This window comes from Euprymna scolopes, chromosome 5, assembly GCF_053919585.1.
Source record: "Euprymna scolopes isolate OS-2025 chromosome 5, ASM5391958v1, whole genome shotgun sequence".
Lineage (NCBI taxonomy): Eukaryota > Metazoa > Mollusca > Cephalopoda > Sepiida > Sepiolidae > Euprymna > Euprymna scolopes.
In genome coordinates, this window is record NC_136486.1 from 78283863 (window position 1) to 78310847 (window position 26985).

A 26985-nucleotide genomic window follows, 5' to 3' on the forward strand; every position below is an offset into this window, starting at 1 on the left:
CTGGATTCCCTGACACCATCTCAATTGCTCTTCAACAGGTGCCGAACATCAAAGCCCTGACCACGGGGGAGCTAATGTCGAGAGCGAGAATTTTGACGACGACTGGCGAACAAAATCAGGATGTGGTTGCGGCCACACGCTCACCCAACAACAGGGCCCAGAATAATCCTGTTAACGTGACCTGTTTCAAACGCAATGTTAAAGGCCACCTTGCAAGGGATTGTCGAAAACGTGGAACACGGTGTTACCGTTGCGGTGAGAGTGGACACTGGGCTCGGAACTGCTCGGGAAACGAGCAAGGGGAGGACGCATAAGCGCCAGTCTCCTTCCCAACCAAGATGTGAACACGACGCTCCCGGTGATAAGCATCCATGTTGACGGGACGCGATGTTTGGCGCTTATTGATACAGGATGCTCCAGGACAATTTTACATGCAGACCGGTGCCGGTCTTGGAGAAAAAAAAACGTAAATGTCAACACAATTGGTAGAATGTGCCATGCGTGCTGCGGTGTTGGAACGGTCTCTGTATCCACTGATGAAGGTGTGTCTGCCAGAGTCGATGTGTTGGTGGTGCATGGCAAGTCACTGGGATTTGACTTGCTTCTAGGGATCGACGCCATAAAAGCTCTAGGAGGTGTCGTTGTCAAGCCTACAGGATCAGTGCGGCTGGGCGCCAGGAAAAGTATTCAATGCGCAGCCATTTCTATCGATGAACCAGATTTCACTGCTACCTTTGACCATCAAAACCGAACGTGGACCGCATCGTGGAAATGGTCTGTGGACCACCCCCCTGAAAGGCTGCATAATCGAGTGTCAGAGTACCCAGTGCCAGCAGAAATTCGTGAAGAATACACGCAGGAGCTCCACACCTGGATAGATAATGGTTGGCTCGTGCCATACCCAGAGGATAAATTGGGACCCCCCAAAGGTCTAATTCCCCTGATGACTGTGATACAGCAGAACAAAGCCAAAGTGCGACCGGTGATGGACTACCGGGAGCTAAATCATTACGTAGACGCATTTACAGCCAACGCAGATGTTTGTGCGGCTAAGCTGCATGAGTGGAGACAAAAAGGTGCTAACGTGTCTCTACTGGACCTCAGAAGAGCATACCTACAAGTCCGGGTCCATGAGACACTGTGGCCATACCAGACTGTGGAAATCGATGGGAAAAAATACTGTCTGACCCGTCTGGGGTTTGGTTTGAATGTGGCTCCCTTGATAATGAGAGCAATTGTCAGCGAAGTACTATCTCAGGAAGAAGTTATAAGCCGCGCAGCATCTGCTTACATTGATGACATTTTTGTCAATGAAGACGTGGTGCCCGCGACCCATGTGAGAGAACACCTCGCGCAGTTCGGGTTGGAGTGCAAGAACCCGGAGCAGTTGAAGGACGGTGCACGGGTGCTGGGATTGGCAGTCAGGATGGAACGCAATGAACTGCGGTGGAAGCGAGGAAATGCAATTCCGGAGGCTCCCAGTATTGTTACGCGACGAACAATCTTTTCCCTGTGTGGTCGATTTGTCGGGCACTTTCCGGTGTGCGGTTGGCTTCGTGTGGCTTGCGGAATACTCAGAAGGAGAGTAAGTTCGGTAACGAAGGGCTGGGATGATGAAGCAAGGGACGCCATACTACATCGTATGATGTTCGAAACCTTAAAATCTGCGCAGCAGAACGATCCGGCACAGGGAAATTGATGTGTGGACGGCAAAGAGCTGAATGTATGGGTCGATGCTAGCTCCCTAGCAATTGGGGCAGCCTTGGGGATGTGTGAAACTGTGTTGGAAGATGCATGTTGACTTCGACCTGAAGATGACTCTCAACATATCAACTTGGCTGAACTGGATGCCGTATTGAAAGGCATCAATTTGGCTCTCCAGTGGCAGAGCAAGGTGCTACACATAAAGACAGATTCTGTTTGCGTATACCATTGGGTCTCGGACACGCTAACTGGAAAGGCGCGAGTACGCACCAAAGCAGCAAGCGAGATGCTTATTAGGAGGCGATTAAGCACTCTTAAGGAGCTCGTGAAAGAGTACGGGCTGACAGTGGATGTGACGCTGGTTCCATCAGCACGAAACATTGCTGACCGACTGACACGAGTGCCACAGCGGTGGTTTGAGGCAATGAAAAAGAAAAACGGTCTTGACCCAGTGATAGGCGCGGTCCACAAAGACGAGCTGGATGAGAGTCAAATCATGGCTATTCACAAAGATAGTGGACATCCGGGGGTGCGACGCACTACCTACTTTGTCAGGAGAAGATGTCCAACCACGACAAAAGCAACTGTCAGAACGGTCATACAGAAATGCGAGGAATGTCAGTCCATTGACCCAGCGCCAGTCAGGTGGGAAAAGGGAAAGCTGGAAGTTAACGAGAATTGGCAGAGAATTGGAATGGATATCACGCATTATGGCACCTTCCATTTTTTAACTTTAACAGACTGTGGTCCATCGCGTTTCTCCGTTTGGAGGAAATTGGCAAGGCAGGACTCGGCAAGCGTGATTCATCAGTTGGAGGCAGTGTTCCTCGAGCGTGGCGCGCCGCATGAACTCCTTTTAGACAATGACACAGCTTTCTGCAGCAATATGTTCCAAGCATTTGCATGTAAATGGGGAGTTCACTTGCGATTCCGTTGTGCATACGCTCCAGCCGGGAATGGCATAGCGGAGCGATGTCACCGTACAGTGAAACGAATAGCGGCTAGAATGTGTTGTCCCATACAGGAGGCTGTCTACTGGTATAACATCACACCAAGAGACGACACATCTCCCTCCACTGCGCCTGCCAACAGGATTTATCAATACAAAGTTCGAGTAAAGGAGACCAATCTCGCAACTGCGTCCCCAGGTCCTAAGAACAGCTTTTACCAGGTTGGAGATCGCGTATGGGTCAAAAGACCGCAAAATCGATGTACCGCGAGGTTCAGCAAGGGTGAGGTGACCAAGGTGATCAGCCCTCAGTCGATTTTGGTGGACGGTGTACCTCGTCACGTGAAGGATTTGCACCCTCGCCATTATGTTGTTACATCGGAGGAAGAGGGAGACTCAGACAGTATGATATCTTCTGAAAGGACAGAGAGTATGATGCAGGACGACGGAGAGGATTTTGAGCCATATAATGTACATACTGAAGAAGCGGAGGAAGGACCACCCGTCTTGCCTTTACGAAGGAGTACCCGTCAGAGACGAATACTGCCCCCCAGCCCTGATTGTGAAACACCGCCTATGGAGCAGACTGGTGGCAATAGTGGCGATGAGGAGGATGGCAGGGAGGAAGTGCTGCCTCCGGTTCTTCGGAGAAGTACCAGACAGAGACGACTGCCCCCCTGCCCCATTTGTGATCATGAGATCAGGGGGGAGTGTAGCAGAAGTAGCAATAACTAAAATGAGGGGAAAAAGAGCTTACCTCGGGTACGTCTGTTGTGTCACCGGTTGGGGGGGGGAAAGAGAATTCCAAGATGGCGTCCGGGGGGTTTTTATTAGCGTTTACCCCATGCAACTCTCGGAAAATCAAGTTTCTTTCTCATGTGATTATGCAAATAGATAATTCCCGGCCACTATAAAAGCAGGAGGCTAGAGACGAGTCGGCAGTGTCCTGCAAATTGTGTGTGTGGGTGTTTCTGGCGATTGGAGTGTGTCTTCTTTTACCACGGTTATCACGGACAGGAATTCCCTCTCTTCTGGAGGTGGGCGATATTGACTATTTTGAAGTTGTACTGTTGCTGACAGAACATTTATTTTTTTTGCCTACTACATTTTTGTTTCAATATCTAAGGCAATGGCAAAAAACTAATGAGTACATATCTAAGGTAATGGCAAAAACTCTAGAGGAGATCTTTAGTCTGTAGTGGAATGGGGTCAGAAATGGATAGTAACGTTCAAAGCTGCCAAGACAAAACTCATTTGCTTTAATAAGTACATGAAACCTTACCAACCACCAATAGCTATGGGCAAAAATACATTACCTGAAAGTACTCCGTTTGAACTCCTAGGCTTAACGTTCACAGGGAACATGAGTTGGAATAAATACATTGAGATCATTTCCAAGGCTGCTGCTAGAAAGTTACTTACTCCTGAAAGTATCCTGTACCTCTATAAGACCACCATTCGCCCATGCATGGAGTATTGTTGTCACATTTGGGCTGGTGCATCTGCTACTAGTCTCTCGCTCCTGGACAGTGTTCAAAAGAGAATCGCCAACCTGATAGCTCCTGAACTGTTATTGAAGCTTCAGCTCCTGTCCCATCGACGGAATGTTGCATCACTCTACTTGTTTTACAAGTATTTTAATGGTGGATGCTCTGGCAAACTACAAGCTCGTGTACCCCCTCGATGAAAATACCCTTGACAAACCCAACAAGCAGCTAAGTGCCACCCCTAACCCTAACCCTAACCCCTACTCCAGATGTAAGCTTTCTACTCTAATAGCTTCTTCCCCAGAACTGTCAGACTTTGGAATTCTCTTCCGGTTTCCTGCTTCCCCAACTGTACTGACTGTGACGAACATGTGCAAAAGCACAAAAAAAATATGAGTTGTGCGTGCCTGCGTCGGGGAGCGAACATGGGACCGTTAGATTACAAAGAAAAACGTTTGTGAGTGATACTTCCATTACCGCGACAATTGGATTCGCCCGATGGCTATAAAAAGTTAATCCGAAACAAAGATTACGAGTCGTTTCTTTTTTTTTTTTTTTTTTGGTCGATCGACGGTTGAAAAGAACTTGCTGGTGAAGAGTGCGACATTTTGCAAGAAGAAAGAAATCGAAAGAACTGATTCGTTCAACTTTGAAAAGAATTTCTGGCATGTATATCGCTTAACACGAATTACTCAGCTTTCTCCTCCCTCGTGCTGCGACAAGCTATCTCGGCTATTATGGCTTTCGATCCAAAACTTATACCTACATTTGATGGCAGTGAATCTGGACAGTCAATAGTGAAGTGGTTGGAGAAAGCTGAACTAATATGTCAGCTAAGTGGCGTAAAGCGCATTGAATGTGTAATTCCAATGCGTTTGTCAGGTGGCGCCTATGCAGTGTATCAGCAATTAAGTGAGGAAAAGCGGGTTGATTTTGACTGTATAAAGAAAATCCTGTACACAGCATTTGCTTTGGATCCGTTTGCTACATGGAAGCAGTTCGCAGCTCGTTGTCTCCAACCAGGTGAAACAGTCAACGTCTTTTTGGCGGAGCTGGGCAGGCTAACAGTCCTGTTTGGAGGCGTATCGGATCAATGCCTGCAATGTGCATTCATTGCTGGGTTGCTGGAACATGCGGAAAATTTGTTGCGGGCATGATCCCAGATGAATAACTTGGATCTATCTCATGTGCTGGTGCGTGCTCGTGCTATTTTAATGACTAACCCAACAGTTCCAGAGCAAGCTGCATTAGCTGTATGATTGACACCAGTTAACCTCAAGGAGACAAATACTTCACGGAGGTGTTACAAGTGTAATGGACTGAATCATAGGACAAGCAATTGCCTATTGGATAGTGCAACAGGAGGAGATCTCGTGGTGAGGCCTCGAAACCCTATCATGTGTTATTTATGTTGGCGGCGAGGGTACATTGCTCGATTTTGTCCAAGGAAACAAGCAAGGGGGTGAGAAGTAAATGCCAATCTCATCCCCCAAACTGGTGTAAATGGTGCCTTGCCGATTGTCACGGTTCTCATCAATGGACTACTAGCCGAATCCTGTCAGTACAACTGCCTCCAAATGGCAAAACGGCTGGGACCACAATCTATCAATGTCAAGTACACCTGATTACCGAAATGGGTTATATCTATAGAAACCCTGTACTGTGCATGCACAGCTCTGGTGGATACCGGATGCACACAGTCACTGGTCCGCAAGTCATGTTGCAAGGAATGGACGAGGAAAGTAACCCCAGTGCTCACAACAGATGGAAGCACACTAAGCTGCTGTGGAGTAGGAATGGTGCAGGTTGAGCTTGATGCAACATGGAGCATTAGCATAGAAGTTCTAATTGTGGATGAATACTTACTGGGATTTTATTTATTGCTAGGACTGGACGCAATCAAGAGACTGGGAGGAGTAGCTGTGTCTAACACAGGAGAGGTGACCTTTCCACATTTTAGCAAGGCCAATTTTGCTGCTATCACTATTACCAAGCCTGACTTCTCTGCCAAATATGACCAAGATACTCAGAAGTGGAAGTGGGCTGGCGACCAACCTCCACTTACATTGAGAAATAGACTTGCAGAGTATCCAGCGCCAACACCAATTCTTGATGAATACGGTCAGGAATTGTAGGTGTGGATTGATAATGGTTGGTTAGTGCCATATCCTGAGGATGAGCTTGACCCTCCAAAAGGTCTAATCCCTCTCATGGCTGTTATACAGGAGAATAAACACAGTGCGTCCCGTTATGGTTTATCGGGAGTTGAATGAGTACATGGATGTGCATTCTGCCAACACAGATGTTTGCCTACAGAAATTGACGGAGTGGCGACAATAGGGACCAAACGTTGCAGTGCTGGACCTACGCCGAGCCTATTTACAAGTGCACGTTGACAAATTTCTGTAGCCGTTCCAAACAGTAAAAATTAAGGGACAGCGATATTGCCTTACTCGCCTCGGATTTGGGCTGAACATTGCCCCTCTAATAATGCGGGCCATTGTTAATACCGTCCTCAGTCAGGGTAAGAATATAAATGAGGCAACGTCCTCATATATTGATGACATTTTTGTGAATGAAAGCATATGTTCGGCAACCCGTGTAAAGGAACATTTGGAGAAGTTTGCTCTGGAAAGCAAGACCCCAGAACAGTTGAGACTGGGCTCACGTTTATTGGGATTATGTGTCCAAGAGGAGAACAGAAAATTGTTATGGCGGCGTGGCAGTGACCTTCCGACAGTACCTGACAGACTTACTCGCCGAATTGTGTTTTCAGTGTGCGGGAAACTGACTGGTCATTTCCCAGTGTGTGGCTGGTTTCAGGTCACCACAACAACTGGATGGGATGACGAAGTATGAGACCCTATTCTAGCACGGATGATCAAAAACATTTGTTCGAGAGCAGCCCAGGAAGATCCAGTAAGAGGTGACTGGTGCATCTGTGGAGAAGAAGTCACAGTATGAGTGGATGTCAATTCTATTGCTACAGGCGTGGTTGTGGAAAGCAACGGTTCTGTGGCAGAGGACGCAAGCTAGCTCCATGCAGTGCATGAAGACAAACACATAAATTTAGCTGAGCTTGATGCTGTGCTACGAGGCGTCAATCTTGCATTACAGTAGAAAGCTAAGACAATACATTTGCGAACTGACTCTGCCTATGTATATCGGTGGATAACTAACACCTTATCTGGACAGGCAAGAGTACACACCAAAGCAGCCTCGGAAATGTTAATCAGGTGTCGCCTCTCCACGCTTCGAGATTTGGTCTCGGAATATGAACTAACAATCGATGTGAGGCTCGTCAAGTCTCATGATAACAGAGCTGACCAACTTACTTGAGTACCACAGTGATGGATAGATGAGATCCGTAAGGCGACAAAACCCATAGAACTTGTGTGCACTGTAGCCACAGAACACGAACACAACTCTCAGATTAAGACAATTCATCAGTCCAGTGGACATCCCGGTGTGAAAAGGACATGGTACTTTGTAAAGTTGGTCAATCCAACAATAACTGAAACTCAAGTATGATCAGTGGTTGGGGATTGTAAAGAATGCCAATTCATAGATCCAGCTCTGGTGCATTGGAAGCCAGGTAGGCTTAACATCATGGACACTTAGAGTAGGGTTTCTATGGATATAACCCATTTCGGTACTCAGGTGTACTTGACATTGATAGATTGTGGTCCCAGCCGTTTTGCCATTTGGAGGCAGTTGTACCGACAGGATTCGGCTAGCGTCATTAAGGAGTTGCAGAGTATATTCTGCGAAAGGGGGCCGCCGATTGAATTGCTCGCAGATAATGGTGCAGCGTTTTGCAGAAAGACAATTGCTGATTTTACACAAATGTGGGGCGTGCACATTCGATTTCGGTGTCCCCATGTACCCTCCGGAAACGGTATAATCGAGTGATCCCATCACACTATAAAGCGCATTGCGGCAAGAACAGGGTGCATGATCTTGGAGGCAGTGTACTGTACAACATCACGCCTAAAGATGACAAGGCACCCATGACAGCACCTGCAAATATGCTATACAATTATAGAATCCGTATCAAATGTATCGATGAAAAGAGGGTGCCCGAGACCGCAGTGGCTAATCCGTACAAGGAAGGGGATGCGGTTTGGGTGAAGAATCTGTAGGGAAAATGCACAACGCATTTCGGTACAGGAACAGTGACAAAAATAAATAATCGACACTCAATATCAGTTGATGGAACACCACGCCACATAAAAGATGTGCGCCCAGCATGCCGACATGATGTTATAATCAATGATGAACTCAATTCATCACATGACGAAGACCCATGGATGTACGAACGGCCAGATGACAGAAGCTTTGCGAGAAGAAAAAAATCGTAAGAACTGATTCGTTCAACTTTGAAAAGAATTTCTGGCGTGTATATCGCTTAACACAAATTACTTAGCTTTCTCCTCCCTTGTGCTGCGACACTGACCTGCAGAAGTTCAAGTGTAATGTAAACAGACATCTTGTTGCTAAACTCCCTACATAGTACCCCTGAAACTTAGATCCCTGATAGTAGCCCCCTACATCAGTGGCAATGTGCCTTGTTTGGTTAGAAAATGTAATAAAAAAAAAAAAACTGGTAAAACCAAATAGGAAAACCATGTAAAAAAATAAATTGATTTGACTTAAGGAGTTGGAGTCGGATAAAAAATCCTGACTCCGACTCCTTGTACTTTTAGAAATCTGACTCTGACTTCGACTAAAACCTCCAACCCTGGGATCAGGAGTACCTCTTAGGAACTTATTTTTGTTCCAAATAAGGTACAGCACGGCCTTTGGTTTTGTCAGGTTGGCTTCACCTCTCCTTTTTATTTGTCCATCTTGACAAAACATCCGGTTATGACCCTTTTTGTGTCTTTGGGTGGTGAGAGTTTTGGATTCTGCTTCGACAACTCTTGCTGTAGATCTATTGCTGGACCTCTGCTTCGGTTTTTGACAGACCCTTTTTAAATGTCCGGTCAAGCCGCAATTGTGACAGGTCATCTTTGCTGCTGGGCAGCTCCCTCGCCCTTTTGATCCATCAGGGTGTGAGTTCTTCCCACACCATTTACAGAGTTCAGTGTCTCTTGGGGTCGATACGGTCTGGTTCTCCCGAGGCCGCTGCCTGTGGCCCGACCTCTGTATGCTCATTGTAATAGGGTATACACTACTGTGGAGATGGCAGTTAGACTTGTCCGTGGTCTCTAGACTGACAAGCTTGTTGAATTTTTCTTCCAGTTTTGTAAGTGTCGCAGCCTCAGACAGCACCTTGCTTTGATGCTCCAGATTTGCCAGCCCTGCCATCATTTGTCCTGTTACCATATCGTTGGAATAGCTGACTTTCCGACCACATCCTATTCCGTTTGGAAAAGTCACAGAATTTTGCGACTGATCGAAGTCATGCCACAAAGTCCGTAACTGATTACCCCTCCATCTGCCTTACGGAATGGAATTCTTGCCAGTACACTAGGCTTCTGACAGCTACAAGCTTTATGTGTCATAACAGCTGTTCCTCCGTGACGGAGTTGAATATTTCTGCTTCTAATATGTCGAACAACAGCCTGTTTACTTCTGAGGAACAGGCCGTTCTCAGCTTGTTTCTTAATGCTGTTGGCTCTGTCAACACACGCATCTCCTTGTATCTATTCCAGGAGTCAATGAATATCATCCAGACACCATCACTTAAGTCCGGTTCTATGATGGATGTCCTTGACTTGCTCAGCTGTCCTCCGTCTCTTCGCAGGGCAATGTTCTCTTACTGTAGTTGCAGTAATGTCTACTGTGTTTGGTCGTCCATATTCCAATGTTGTTTGTAGCAGGTTTCCTATATCAGCAACGCCATGTAAAGTATCGGCAAGACAACATATATCTGTGAACCCTCATTGCCATGAATGTCCTGTTTAAGTAGCCCATTCTCACCTCTCATATAAGTGGGCGAGTCTACTTCTATGGGGGTGTGACACCAAGACCACTCCGTTTTTGTAATTGGGCGTCTTGGGTTGGATTCCACCTCTACACTAATGCAGTGATAAAAGGCTAGTCGAAGACACATAAAGGCCTGATCATCGGATTCTAAACATTGCTTTCTAGTTAAAGGGAGGGTGCTTCGCATATAAACTTCAAGTAGCATTACAAGCGTATGCTGTATTTTTGTGGACATCGGCAATATTACATACCTAATGTGCTTCAACAATTCATATCTTTTTTATTTGTTGGTCAATTTTTAAAAGAATTACATTGATAGAAAGAGAATTAAATAAGTTTTCCAATGATGTTAATTTATTTTTCTTTTATGCATTCAATGTTTTTATGCTCCAAGTTAAAAATGAAAAAAAACAGTAAAAAATGACGACAGCAAAAAGAGAAACTGTTTTTTCAATGTTTACATTTTATACATTACATTTGGAGACACATGCATGGGGTTAAATTTGATTGGATATGGCTGAAATTTTACAGGCTATATAAACAAAGAAGTCCATCTCTACTGGTGTTTGATTATGATTTGTTTATGGTTTTTTAAATCAGAGATTTGCTTCTCCTAGAAAGGTCGCCTTCACCAAGGCTTACCAGACACATGCATACACACAAATATACATGGTGCTAGTTGACTGTTGATCCGAAAAAGGGTTCATTCGCCCTTTGTCAGGTATTGTCAGGTCATGTCATATGCTACTGGTACCATGTAACCCAGTACTACCTGCCTCATGGTCAGGTCACCGGTGACTAAACTGGTTTCCCCACCAGACTTGTTGTTTGGTGAGGAGGGTGGCTAGTCTCCCTGAAGGATTAAAAACAAGACCTTCCAAAGGGCGAATGAACCCTTTTTGGAGGTCAACGGCCAACTAGCACAGTATATATATAAATACATACATACTAGGAGTATATTAAGTAATCAGCCTTATCAGCCACTTTGCTGATTAATTTTTTTCCTGTTTAATTTAAATCATTTCAGCATTGCCAAAGCAACTCATTAGACAGCTTTGACACATTAACATAGTAACTGCTAATTTAACTTAACATTTAAGTGTCTGGCCACTATTATTGCTCCCCCGATTTTTCAGATTGGAACCTATGATTTCAGTGGTGTCGGTGCATCTGTCCATGTATCTGTACGTCTGTTAGTTCAGATGATTGCTAGATAACTGTCCCTTAGTTTTTCCTGAAATTTTGCCACAAATTGTATTTCATTAAATGGATGTGCACAGTAAGAAAATTCTTTTTGCAAAAGTTACCGTTGCATCCCCAGGGGTTCAAAAGAGGTAAAAAATGACACTTTTTGCCCAGTAGTGTTTGATCCATCCATAGATTTTCCTGAAACTTGGCCAAAATGTGGAAGCCATTGTTCTTAATATAAATTCAGTATGGGTGACCCTGGCAAAATTCTGGTTCGCATCCCTCTGGGACTCTTAGGGCTTAAAAAAAATGCCTTTTTGGAGCTCTTTTTTCTTATTACTCAAAAACTTGATATGTATGTCTCTCTAGTGGTTTTTCATGGTGCTGAATCCAAATATACATGTCTTAAGTCGTGAAGCTGCACTGTTTGTCCATTTTCACTGGGATTCAATGTTCCCAGGAGCTCAAAAGGGGTCACAAATGTTGCAAAATTGCAAAAAATGACACTTTTTACCCCATAACTTTTACCCCATCCATTAGATATTTCTGAAACTTGACGGTTATATACATACGCAGCAAGTGCGCTTGAAAGCCAAATTACAATGCAATATTACAAAAATAAACAAATATTTCACTTGTTTGAAATTTATAATTTAAATATATTTCAAAGTCAAACTCCATTTTGTTTCTTTTTTCTTTCTTCTTTCTTGCCATGTAGTAAAAATTGTGAAAGAAAAGTCAGTAGTAAAGATCCGCGCGTTGTCTCTCACTGGTTGTAATTTGAAATGGCTGGAACAGTACATTGGCTATATGAGATTAACATCAGGACTTTGAATTCTGTTATAAAAGCATTAATTTTATTTGAATAAAATAAAATATACAGCAGATGCGCTTGAAAGCCAAATTACAATACAATATTATGAAAATAAACAAATATTTTATTTGTTTGAAATTTATAATTTAAATATATTTTGGAGTCAAACTCCATCCTCAGAATTTTGTTTTCTTCTTTCTTACCATGTTGTAAAGTTTGAAAAAGAAAACTCAGTAGTAAAGATCCGCGCGTTGTCTCTCAGCAGTTCTATTTTGAAGTGCCAGGAACGGTGCATTGGCTATGCAAGATTAACATCAGAGGTATGATTCCCTTACAGAAGCATCGATTTAATTTGAAATAAAATAAAATACACATCAGGTGCTTAAAAGCCAAATTTTGAAATTTATAATTTATATATATATATGGTAACCTGGAGCAATTCCATACCAAACTTTTTGCTTCTGACTGCTCGACTGGTATTGCTTGCTTTGCCTAGTATGCTTGATGTCATTTTTCAATTAGTAGGCCTTGTCTCTCATTGGTGAAGGCCATACCCTTGCTTTTTTTGAAGATGGTGAATCCAAGTGCTTCCACTGAATTGATCTCTGGATCAGAGTGGTAGACCCAAATTTCATCCAGTAAAATTAGTCTTTTTGCAAAACATTGATTCATCTTATTTTCAAGCACTCAATGTTTTCTCACTTCTGGAAATGTGTCAGCAACCTGGGAATCAATCTGACAGACACCTTATGCATATGGTCATGAATGATAGTACCATAGACCCTGTACTAATCTTGGGCTCTTAAGCTATTTGGCAAATAGTCATGTATCAATCTTTCAAAATGGAGGGTTCGACTTGACTGACAGATGGCAAAAGGGGGTGAGCAGGTCGGGAGCTGTTTCCACAGATTTCCAACCATGTTTGAATTCACGATGACAGCATTTTAAAAAATCATATGATCATCTGTATCTTTCATTTCATCAACAAGTTCAATTTCACACTTGACTCAGGTCAAACACCTGTAAATCAGAAACTGCAATTAGTTCAGAGTTGTAATTTGTCACGTAAACCATAGAGACATACAAAATTTCAACTAGATCAGACAACTAGAAGTGGAACAGTGTTATTACTAAATGCTCCCCGTATACAGTGTGGTAATATATTAAAGTTAGACCTGGCCAGTGAGAGTTAAGGATATGTTTTGCATTGAGAGAAATATGAGAAGGATATGCTAAATGTGTAAAATATGAGTTATAAAGAGAGGCTTAGTTTTGGTGATCTCAGAAGAAGATTAAATCTGGACAGTACAGGGAGATGTGTGCTAAAAAGTAGACTTTGATGCTATTGTCACATTGAAAACAAAAAAATGGATAAGAATTCGTAGGTAGCAATGTCAGTTGTAAGGAACACAGGAAGTGATAAAAATAAAGAGAGATAAATAAAAATCTGACCAGGTATACTTTGCAAGTTAATTTCTTAAAGCCATTCAACACATGCCAGCATGTAAAACTTATGTTAAACCCAATATGATGATTATATGATAACAACTGACAAGGATTTGTATGGAGGATTTAGGCTGACTGCCTTTAGGTATTTGCATATAACCATTTTAGAGTGTCATTTAATCTTATATTGCTAATAAGTGCTGAAAAAATATGCTATCCGAAAAGAATTTTATTCAATATTTTGTAACTTTTCTTCAATTTCAGACATTTTTCTTATATGTTTTCTCATTGAGCATATTTTATTGCTATTTGTATTAAAAAACAAATGATTAGCTTTCGTTTGGTATCCTTTGTATTTAACTATGATATAAATATGGTGAGAAATTAAATGCGAACTACATGTTGGTTGTTATGATATCTACACCATATATTATCCGTTTGTTGATGAAGAAATTGACAGTGCCCTATATGTGAAAAAGAATGACATGACAAGCTTCATATGTTTCCCCCCTCATCACAAGCAAACAAACAAAACTATCTCTGGTTTTTGCTCCGTAAGCATAGTGCCGCTATTGGTCAAGAAGTCTTTGGGTAGGCAGCAACAAGCAAAAAAACAGTAGAAACTACAACAATCGAGTATTATCCAGTGATAAATCACCCCATAACAGACTTGAAGTGCAAGAATGCCTGAGGTACTCTGAAGAAGCATCCTAGGACGTATGACAAAAGTGTGTCATAACTTCCTTTGATCGTGTGTATGAAAGCATATCCACTTTGTATGGAAAAATCGTGCCAAGTACAAAACCCGCATAATGATTGGCTCCTTTCATGTCTTGTGTGGTTACTTCAAGATGATTGGTAAGAAAATGAAAAGAAAGGTAAGAAAATGAGTGGAATAGGCCTCATTATTTCTGGATCTTTTGAATGCTGTTCTTTCTGGGATGCAATATGACAGAGCAATGACATATCACAAAATTGTTCTAGAAGCTCTGGATTTAATGCCTTCCTTGCAAAAATGGAACACAATGATCTGGCATGAAATCTACTGAACATTCTGTGCATGCAGTAAGGACAAACAACCACTCACTCTCTCCACAGAATGGCGGACTTATTCTTTAGTTTTGATGGATACAATTATTTGAAGTATCTTTTCCGTTTTCTTAGTAAATGTTAAAGATACTCATCCTGGTGCTCTATCTTTGATAAAAGGAGGTGGTTTCAGTGTGGCTAGATCTTTGATGCAAGGCAAGAGATGTGCTGTTGATAAAACAATGGAGGAGACATTCATGAAACACAAAATCTCATAGTGGAATAGGTGGCTGTGATGCTGGGCTTACTGGGCTTCTCGGCAATTTCAGTGTATATCAACATTGGGTAAAGACAACTCATGAGAAAGCTCAATATGTTGATGTCACCTTTGTTCATGCAGACATGCTTTCTGGGTCACCAGGAGGAAGGAAACATAAAGATCTACAACCAGCTGAAATTCAAAAAAGTGAATGACTTGTCAATAAAACCATGGATGCAATCGAAAATTTCCTGAATCCCTTTGACATGGCGGATCAAGCAAAGCTGTATTGCATATCATCAGGAACCTCAGCTCCTCCTGATATCGAAAAAGATGTACTTCTGGCTGAAGTTCTTGGATTACAGACAAAGCAGAAGTTCATTTCAGAAAGACTTGAAGTGAAAAACCACTTTTTTGAGCATGTGAAAAAAAATGAAGCTCAAAGCACTGAACGCGATGAATAAATCTGTTAAAATCCGAACAGTCCAGAATAAAGTCATCTCATATAAACAACACAGTAGCATTGCTATTCAGCTATTGGTAAAGGCAGAACCAAATTGAACAATCGATCTGGAGAAACCTAATGAAGTACCCACTGACTCTGGTTCCATTTAGTATTGGAACAGCCGATGGCTTTTTAGCCACTGATAAAGCTAAAAATCTTAATACATTCAACACAAAAGTCTTTTTGGTGGAGGATAGAGGAGGAGAAATTCACAAACCTGTTTCTCATGTGAGTCCAAATTGAGGATCCTTGTTTCCATTTCGAATATAACATTTCTTTTTTTTTTTTCTTTTTTAAAGCTTCATTATCTTCTCCATACTTATTCTTTTTGGAGCCCAGTCAAAGAAAAAAGGAGAAATTTGCCGTTTTTCATGGCTAACTCAAATTCAATCGTATAACATTTTTTTTTAAGGTATCACTCGCTTCATCTGATTCTGAGAGTCAAGAAAAAAAAACACTGCCTTCTTTTGCAGAATCGCAAACTCAGACTGCCCTTTCTTCTTTTTCTCCCGCCTGTAGAATCAAGAATGCGCTTACCTTCCCTCTCCACCATTATGGACCATTTAACTAATTTCAACATATTTATTCAGTAGCAATTAGTGGTATGCTAATTGCCATTGGACCAGCCTACAATTAGTCAGGGATGGTGGATTGTTCTATTTTGAGGCGCCTGATTGGCTAAACATGCCAGGAGGGGCAGGTGCCACTCTACAAATGCCAGCTGCTCTGGCATTCAGGGTTTTTTTACTGTTCTAGACTTCTGCCAGGAACTACACTCTGTCAATTATCGCATCCATTCAGCACAACATCTTCATTGGATTAGCTGGCTCACCCTAGCAATATTCTACATGGCACTACGAACAATGGAACCTGAGGATTGGGAAGACTGGGATTACAGCTGAGTCTGCCAAAATCTATGCCACCACATTTGCCAGAGAATGACTCACCACAGATCACCTACACATGATGGACAGATCCCTGTTAAAGGAATTAGGCATCACTACTATGGGTGAAGCAATGCGAATTCTCGAAAAAGCCAAGGACCCCCCCCCCCCTCACAGACTGCCTATGCTAAGGCACCAACCGCCAAACACCCTCAGCTCCATTCCAACATGACACCCCAACAGTTTAGGAAATTCCGAATTGATTGGGAGGTATTTACTAAAATTACTGACATGCCAAAACACCAAGCCAATATTCAATTGTACAATTGTGCAGATGAATCGGTCCAAAATGCAATCATAAACACCTACCCGAAATTTTTTACCACTGATCCAGACAGATTATTGAACACGATCAAGACCCTGGTAACCCAGAAAGCGAACCCAATGGTACACCGTATCACATTTGCATCAATGTCCCAGACTGAGAGTGAATCAATCCAGCAGTACCTGGTTCATCTCAGAGAAACAGCACTGGATTGTGACTTTTCTTGCCCCTGCTGCAGCTATGACCTATCCGACATTTACATAAAAGACCAGCTAATAAGGGGAATAGCAAATGACGCACTCCAGACGGACCTACTGGCTAAAGCCGGCTCACTGAAATCACTTGAGCAGAATATCTGCCATGCCGAGGCATTTGAGTCCGCACTACGGGACCAGACTACAATGAGCAACACATTGGACATATCTGCCTTCCGGATGTCTACATATCGAAAACAGAGAAGCGTCGTGTCCCCACTAAAAGGAGCCCAGACTCGCGTTAGCCCCCCCTCAAATTGCAATTACAACAATGACTGATCGCCCACATTGCATTTGATCAGGCAACAAACAAGTACTCGTCCACACCAATAGAGCAAGTTACCGAAATAAAGGCAACGGTAACCCCATTTTCACCCAATCCGGACCCAAGAAAGCGAAACAACATCCCTGAAAATAATAGCACCAACATGTTGATATTCCCTGACAGCGGTGCCACTATATGTCTGGGTGGCACAATACACTTGAGACACATGGGCCTCACCATAGACAACCTGATCCCATCGAGGAAAGTTGTTTGAGCAGTCGGGGATTCCACTCTTGAATGTCAGGGTTGGTTGCTGGTGACGTTCAGTGTGGGGGGACACACAACCAAACAAGCCCTCTACATTTGTGAAAGGATAAAACGGCTTTATTTCAGCAAGGCGGCCTGCATTGATGTTGGGATATTACATAAGAAATTCCCAAACCCATCGATGGCTATGCAGTCGTTAGAAGTTGAAAATAAAGTGCAGGATACAGAAAACAGGGTCAAACCCCTACCGACGTGTCCAGACAGCCTCCCTTTCCCTGCCACCGAAGCCAACGTCGGCAAAGTAAAAGACTGGCTGTTAGAATGTTTTGCGGACACTGCATTCAAGAACAACGGGGTATTTCCCTCCATGAGTGGACTTCCAGCACACATTCACCTGAAGGAAGGGGCTATTCCAAAAGCCAGACATAACCCAATCCCGGTGCCTTACCATTTGAAAGAACAGGTCAAGCAAGACCTCTGGAACGACGTGAGGAGGGGCATCATTGCTCCAGTGCCCGTCGGCACACCGACTGACTAGTGCAGTACCATGGTGATCACTGTGAAAAAGAATGGCAAGCCGAGACGAACCATCGACTATCAGTACCTTAACACACAGTGCAAACGGGAAACACATCATGCCGAATCACCCTTTTCGATTGGCATCGCAGGTACCGCCCAAGAAAAAAAAAAAAACGGTATTGGACGCCATTGATGGATATCACTTAATCCTGTTGGACAAAGAATCTCAGCCCCTGACAACTTTCATCATGGAATGGGGGAGGTTCATATATCTCCGAACCCCCCAGGGGTATCTAGCGTCTGGAGATGCCTACACACATAGATTTGACGAAATAATTGAGGATATCCCCCGCAAAATAAAGATCGTCGACGACACTCTACTTTACGACTTGGATGTCAAGGAATCATTCCTACACACATTCGATTTCTTGCTACATTGTGCAAAGAATGGAATCATCTTGAACAAAGACAAGTTTCAATTTTGCCAAGACGTTGTGCAATTTGGCGGCCTCCAAATTACACCCCCCGGGATAACCCCCTCGGAACCAATATTAGACGCAATATCTAACTTCCCAGTACCAAAAATCATCACTGACGCAAGATCCTGGTTTGGGCTTGTCAATCAGGTAGCTTGGGCATACTCGCTAGGACCAGTAATGCTACCATTCCGCGATCTTCTGAAAAAGGACTCACATTTCACGTGGAACCAGGACCTTGAGAATGCATTCAAGCGGTCGAAACAAGCCATTGTCGACCTTGTTCGTAAGGGTGTCGCAACATTTGACAAGAATCGAACCACTTGCCTAGCCCCTGATTGGAGCAAAGAAGGAATAGACTTCCTGCTCCTTCAGAAACACTGTTCATGTACCATGATACAGAAAACAGGGTCAAACCCCTACCGACGTGTCCAGACAGCCTCCCTTTCCCTGCCACCGAAGCCAACGTCGGCAAAGTAAAAGACTGGCTGTTAGAATGTTTTGCGGACACTGCATTCAAGAACAACGGGGTATTTCCCTCCGTGAGTGGACTTCCAGCACACATTCACCTGAAGGAAGGGGCTATTCCAAAAGCCAGACATAAGGCCCCCGTGTGCTGCCCAGAAGGTTGGCACCTGGAATTCGCTGGTAGCAGATTTTGCACTGACGCAGAGCGCAGGTACGTGCCGATAGAAGGCAAGCAGCAGCAATTGCATGGGCGTTAGAAAAATGCTGTGTGTTTGTTATGGGTTGCCCTAATCTCATAGTGGTGACGGATCACGAGCCACTGAAGGGCCTGTTTGGTGATAGAGATCTAAGCAAGATCCAGAACCCCCGACTGTTTAGATTGAAGGAAAAAACCCTGAGATACTTCAACATACAACATTGTCCTGGGAAATGGCATAGAGGGCCCGACGCTTTCTCCCGTAATTCAACGGCCGTGATGAACGCCCTCCTTGACATATTTCCCTTCCAGCCTTCCAAATCAGACACTTCAGAATCCGAGAACCTCAATAGCATAGTTGAATCTACTGCTCTCATATCAACATTTGGGTACAATGACAACGTAGCAATCATATCACCAGGCACCATCAAGGCAGCAGGACGTCATGACCCACAGTACCAAAAGTTGATAAGTACGGTACAGCAAGGTTTTCCTGAAACACAAACTCTCACTTCACCCGAAGTCCGTGAGTACTGGGAAGTACGGCACCGCCTCAGCACCCATGATGACCTGGTGCTCTTAGACAGAAGAATAGTCGTTCCAAAAGGGCAACGAGGAAATATACTGCGCTGCCTGCATTCAGGACATCAGGGCATAACTGGAATGAAAGCCCGAGCAAACGAATCCATATATTGGCCTGGAATGAATGCCTCCATCCGCAATACCAGGGAGAACTGCATGACTTGTACAAGGATTGCACCGAGCCAGCCCCGGGAACCAATTACATTGACACAGTCCCCAGAGTGGCCGTTCCAGCAGATTGTCATGGATCTGTTCCACGTTGGTGACCACAGATACCTTGCTTGCGCTGACAGATTAACTGGCTGGCTCATCTTGTACCACCTAAGCCAAGGGCAGGCAACCGCTTCTCGGCTCATCTCAATCTGTCAGGAGATATTTCAAGCATATGGTTCCCCAGAAGAACTCGGCAGTGATGGTGGCCCGCCGTTCACATCCCTTCCATTCAAGCAGTTTCTAGAAAAATGGTCTGTATAGCACGGGTTATCATCTGTGGCCTATCCACAATCCAATGGTCGAGCGGAGCTAGCTGTCAAAACAGCCAAGAGGGTTGTAGATGGCAACACAGGACCACAAGGGTCCTTAGCTAACGACAAGGCTGCCGGGGCCATCCTACAATACAGAAATAGCCCTATACAGGGTATCGGCCTATCCCCAGCACAGCTTCTGCTCCACAGGCGACTTCGAAACTACCTCCCCTCTCACCCGACCCTTTACAAGCCACATCCGGAATGGATCGCCGCAGCTCGAAAGCGCGAGATAACCCTGTCTCGGCGCAACACGCGGCTCATAGAGATGTATAACCGTACGGCCCATTCTCTCCGCCCACTACAAAGTGGGGACTTGGTCGTACTACAAAGAAACAACCGTCTCTGGGACATCACTGGTCGGGTGATTGAAGCCCTCCCCAATCAGCAGTACCATATCAGAGTTGATGGCTCTGGTAGAATCACCTTGCGGAATCGGCGGTTCCTCAGAAAACTTGAGACTCCCACATCTCCAAAGCCCATCCCAAGCGCGTTACCAGGGGCCCCACCTCACATACCCCAAATGACAGAGACAAACAGGCCTGTCGTACTAGACCCTCAATTTGACCTTCGGACACAGCAACCCGGCGGGAACATCACTCCAGAAGAAGTACCTGAACCTCCTAGACCAATGCCAGCCAAGTCGGCGCGGGCACTTGCGAGGCTATTCCCACATAATCAACCTGGCCGTGAGGAGCTCATTCCTCCTCGGAGGCCGTTACCTCCACGTGATGGGGGAGGGGAGATGTAGAATCAAGAATGCGCTTACCTTCCCTCTCCACCATTATGGACCATTTAACTAATTTCAACATATTTATTCAGTAGCAATTAGTGGTATGCTAATTGCCATTGGACCAGCCTACAATTAGTCAGGGATGGTGGATTGTTCTATTTTGAGGCGCCTGATTGGCTAAACATGCCAGGAGGGGCAGGTGCCACTCTACAAATGCCAGCTGCTCTGGCATTCAGGGGTTTTTACTGTTCTAGACTTCTGCCAGGAACTACACTCTGTCGATTATCGCATCCATTCAGCACAACATCTTCATTGGATTAGCTGGCTCACCCTAGCAATATTCTACACCTCCTTGCTTCTCAGCTGCTGCTTGTGTTCCCTACGACTTTAGCATGACCTTACATTGATTCTAAAAATAAGTTGACCCCAGCAGCGTTGCTGTCATTTGGTTTCCTTCTGCCATGGACTTACGTTCACTCTGGGGTCTCATTTTTCTTTCCCCTGGCGTTCTCCGGGCCTAGAACCATGACAGTTTCAATTAATTGCTCAAAGACATAGATGATGCACCATTTCCTGCACATGAAACAACTCTGATTATTCAGGATGACAATGCCATTTTCCATACATTGTATGAAATACCTAGCAACTTCAAGGACATATCCCACAAGATATATGATATTCTTCCCAAATAATCTGATATTGTTTTCAGGATGAACATGTAGCAACCTAATTCAGTGAAAGCTATGGAACAACCAAGATGTGGAACCAGTCAGAAACTGATAATCAAAGGGCAGTTAACGAAGAAGCCAAATGACTGGAGAATGTTCCTCATGAATGATGACAATAAATTCCAGTTGATAAAAGTTATGCATAATGTATGGAGCCATGATGAATTTGCACCAAAGCTTGGAACTAGGAAAGTTGTTAGTGTTGCTGAGGGTCATGCTCATCTACTGTAAACAGAAGAGGCCTTGACAATTCAGGAGGTTGAACTAAATGAATGCTAATCCACACAGGAAGAAACTAATACTCACATCATTCTTTACTGCTTGATAGTCAGGAAAAAGGGTACAGAACAGTGCGCATCAGAAGTGCTGATAGTGATGTCTTCATTGTTTTTCACCATGCCTCTCTCTTTGACATAATTTTGCTTTTTGACACGGGTACTGGAAACAAACAAAGGCTCATAAATATAGCAGAATTAGCGAGAGACTATGGTCAGGAGTTTTGTTCACCTCTCCTTGCCCTGCACGTGTTTACACATTGTGACACGACTAGTGTTTTTAAAGGTTTGGGAAAAGTTTGGCCAATAAAACTGCTACAAAAGATGCCAGCATTCCAACCAATTCTGGCAAAACATGGAAATGAACGAATTGTATCTGAGAAGTTGATGTCAGGTCTCGAGGAATTTACATGTATTTTATATGGCAAGCCACACCATAAGAGTATCAATGAGCTACGATACTCAATGCTCAAGGAAAAGGCTGGTGGTGTTGATGGAGTTGTTGACCTGTCTTGTAACATTGACCTCAGTCAACTACCTCCTTGTGCATCAGTTTTACTTCAACATGCCAAACGTGTTAACTATACAGTCGCTATTTGGAAACGAGCCAATATTGCCCAACTCTTAATTCTTAGTTCCACTAATGACCATGGCTGGAGGTTAATGATAGTAGGAAGCTGGAACCAGTCTGGTTTGAAGGAGATATTCTTCTAGGATACAGACAGATTAATGGATGATGATTCAAGTGATTCTCACAGACAGATTAATGGATACAGATTCAAGTGATTCTCAGGAATTTGAGGATTCTGAAGAAGACAACATAGAAATTACTTTTCAGACTCTGACATTGAAGATAATTAATGTGTTACTTTTGAAATTTTTTTGGATAGCATATTTTTTAGCGTTTATTAGCAATAGAGGATTAAATGAAAATAAAACGGTTATATGCAAATACAAGAGCATGAAATAAGCTTTCATTTGATATATAATATGTCATTCCAGGATCAGTTAGAATGAGTATGAGGGGCAACATTTCATTGATCTTTTTCAAGTATCAAAGGCAATTTTGATGGTAGGGTAGTGCATCCCAAATTTCTTAATGTTAGCATATTTTTTCTTAATCTAGACATCCCAAGCTTTCCAACAATACCACTTATGGGTTATGGGGGTGGGGGATTCACGCTGGCCCATGGACTAATGGCACTTTTAATTCAATTTTTTAAATACATAGACATACTTATACATATACATACAATGTGTTTTTTAAAAAGAAAGTTTTTTTTAAGAAGGAAGTAAAAAATCACTTTTTTTTGTTAAACAAAGACTCAAAACATTCTGTTAGATATTTTTCGTTTGTTAATTTGGTTAGGAAGACAAATTCTCATAAAAATACACACCTTTTTATTCATTTTTTAATTTCTTCTAAAATGTTATTTTGAATAAATGAATAATTTTCTTTCTCAATATTATTTTGTAATCTTTTTCTTTGTTTTAGGCAAAAGTGCGTCGAGTAATTATTGATGGTGTTGGCAGGACAAAAAATGATATTGTTGTGAAAGAAGTAAAAAATATATTTAGTGCTTCAAATTTCCAAGAGGTAAATATGTTTTCTATAAAATAAGGAATGAGTAAATGCTAAACTCTTCTTTATATACAAATTGTATCTAATGCATTAGTTCAGCAAGTTTTGATGCCTTTTACTTCTGGTTTTTGTAGCATTTAGTTTTAATTAAAAATATTGTTTCCTTTATATTTTTAGAAAATACTTAAAAATTGAAATATTATTAAATTAAATGCACAAAAGAAGCAATATTTTTGTGATAAATTTTAAGAAAAAATTTTTTAAATTTTCAAATTAAAATTTATTTTATGGACTGGATATTTCTCTTAACAGTGTTCTGCATGTTCAATGTGGAATGTATATTAAGAAACGTTTTTGATTACCTTACAATTAGCATTCCTAACTACTTTGTTTCGGATTCTTCTTTAGAGTTCTAAAATGAAGTTAAACATCATTAGATGTAAATGTCCCAAGTAATTGAAAAGTTCTAAGAATTTGGAATACAGAAGTAGACATCGTTTTTACTAAAAAGCTAATAGAAATCACTGACGAATTCACAAAAGAAAATTCATTGTATTTTTGTTTTAAAAAATTCTAATGAAACTTTCATATAAAATCATTTTGTCTTTCAGATTCAACTGTATAATGTAAGCAATTATAGATTAAAATAATGTCATATTTTAATATTTGGCTCTATCCTGACAATTCAACTCACTAAGATTCAATAAATTGCACTGACAAAGCTGTTCCTTCTAAGTGAAAGCTAATCGGGTCAATCAGTAGCCAACATTAAATACTGCAGTGCCATGAGGAGTGTCTTCTCAATAACAGTCATTTTCCACATGAAACTCAATCATATTTCATATCAAGCATAAAACTTAACCATATAGCATATCCAGCATTAAATTAGGTAATATGTCATATCCAGCATTAAATGCAGTAATATGACATATACAGCATTAAACCAAATCATATGCTATCCAGCATTAAACCTAATTATACATCACATCCAGCATTAAACCCAATCATATGTCATATCCAGCATAAAACACAATTATGTCATATCCTACATTAAACCCAATTATATATAATCCAGCATTAAACCCAATTATACATCATATCCAGCGTTAACCCCAATCATATGCCATATCCAGCATAAAACACAATTGTGTGTCATATCTAGCATAAAATGCGATCATGTCATATCCAGTATTAAACCCAATCATGTTATATCCAGCATTAAACCCACTCCTATGTCATATCTAGTGTTAAACCCAATTATATATCATGTCCAGCATTAAACCCAACTATGTCATATGCTGCATTTAACCCCACTATGTCATATGCTGCATTTAACCCAACTATGTCATATGCTGCATTTAACCCAACTATGCCATATGCTGCATTTAACCCAACTATGCAATATGCTGCATTTAACCCAACTATGCCATATGCTGCGTTTAACCAAACTATGCCATATGCTGCATTTAACCCAACTATGTCATATGCTGCATTTAACCCAACTATGTCATATGCTGCATTTAACCCAACTATGTCATATGCTGCATTTAACCCAACTATGCCATATGCTGCATTTAACCCAACTATGCCATATGCTGCATTTAACCCAACTATGTCATATGCTGCATTTAACCCAACTATGTCATATGCTGCATTTAACCCAACTATGTCATATGCTGCATTTAACCCAACTATGTCATATGCTGCATTTAACCCAACTATGTCATATGCTGCATTTAACCCAACTATGTCATATGCTGCATTTAACCCAACTATGCCATATGCTGCATTTAACCCAACTATGCCATATGCTGCATTTAACCCAACTATGCCATATGCTGCATTTAACCCAACTATGCCATATGCTGCATTTAACCCAACTATGCAATATGCTGCATTTAACCCAACTATGCAATATGCTGCGTTTAACCCAACTATGCCATATGCTGCATTTAACCCAACTATGCCATATGCTGCATTTAACCCAACTATGCCATATGCTGCATTTAACCCAACTATGCCATATGCTGCGTTTAACCCAACTATGCCATATGCTACATTTAACCCAACTATGCCATATGCTGCATTTAACCCAACTATGTCATATACTGCATTTAACCCAACTATGCCATATGCTGCATTTAACCCAACTATGCCATATGCTGCATTTAACCAAACTATGCCATATGCTGCATTTAACCAAACTATGCCATATGCTGCATTTAACCAAACTATGCCATATGCTGTGTTTAACCAAACTATGCCATATGCTGTGTTTAACCAAACTATGCCATATGCTGCATTTAACCCAACTATGTCATATGCTGCATTTAACCCAACTATGTCATATCCTGCATAAAACCCAGTTATATCATATCCAGCATTGAACCTAATCATATGTCATATTCAGCATTACACCTAATTATATGTTTATATCCAGCATAAAACCCTATTGTATGTCATATCCAACATTAAACCAAATGAAGTCCTATCAAGCGTTAAACCCAATCATATGTCATATCCAACATAAAACCATATTGTATGTCATATCTAGCATAAAATGTGATCATGTCATATCCAGCATTAAACCCACTATTATGTCATATCTAGTGTTAAACCCAATTATATATCATGTCCGACTATGTCATATCCTGCATTTAACCCAACTATGTCATATGCTGCATTTAACCCAACTATGTCATATGCTGCATTTAACCCAACTATGTCATATCCTGCATTTAATCCAACTATGTCCTATCCTGCATTTAAGCCAACTATGTCATATACTGCATTTAACCCAACTATGTCCTATTCTGCATTTAACCCAACTATGTCCTATTCTGCATTTAACCCAACTATGTCCTATTCTGCATTTAATCCAACTATGTCCTATTCTGCATTTAACCCAACTATGTCCTATCCTGCATTTAACCCAACTATGTCCTATCCTGCATTTAACCCAACTATATCATATTCAGCATTGAACCTAATCATGTCATATTCAGCATTACACCCAATTCTATGTTCATATCCAGCATAAAACCCTATTGTATGTCATATCCAACATTAAACTAAATTAAGTCCTATCCAGCATAAACACAATTATGTGTCATATCCAGCATTAAATAATCATATGTCATATTAAGCATTAAACCTAATAATCGTTCATATCCAGCATTAAACTAAATCATATGTTATATCCCACATTAAGCCCAATCATATGTCATATTCAGCATTAAACCAAATGATATGCCATATCCAGCATTAAACTCAATTATATGTCATATACACCAGAAAATCTAATTATGTAATATCTAGCATTAAACTAAATCGTATGTCATATCCAGCATAAAACTCAATCATATTTCATATCCAACATAAAAGTCAGTCATATGTCATATCAATCATAAAACTCTATCATATGTCATATTCAGCATTAAACCCAATCATGTCATATCCAGCATCAAACAAAATTCTTTGTCATATCCAGAACAAAACCCAATAATTTGTCATATTTATCAATAAACTCAATTATATGTAATATCTGGCATAAAACCCAATAATATGTCATTGAACTCAAACATACACATTATCC

At 41.9% G+C, this 26985-nt stretch overlaps 1 protein-coding gene across 2 annotated transcripts in view; it reads left to right on the forward strand.

Annotated features, from left to right (window-relative positions):
• The window catches only part of LOC145276868 (sorting and assembly machinery component 50 homolog), a 394045-nt gene that overhangs the window by 167389 nt on the left and 199671 nt on the right, over positions 1 to 26985 (forward strand). For both annotated transcript variants that reach the window (XM_080128269.1, XM_080128270.1), the window contains exon 3: positions 23304 to 23405. In XM_080128269.1, coding sequence (XP_079984395.1) covers positions 23304 to 23405 — 102 coding nt within the window. The remainder of the gene's footprint in view (positions 1 to 23303; positions 23406 to 26985) is intronic.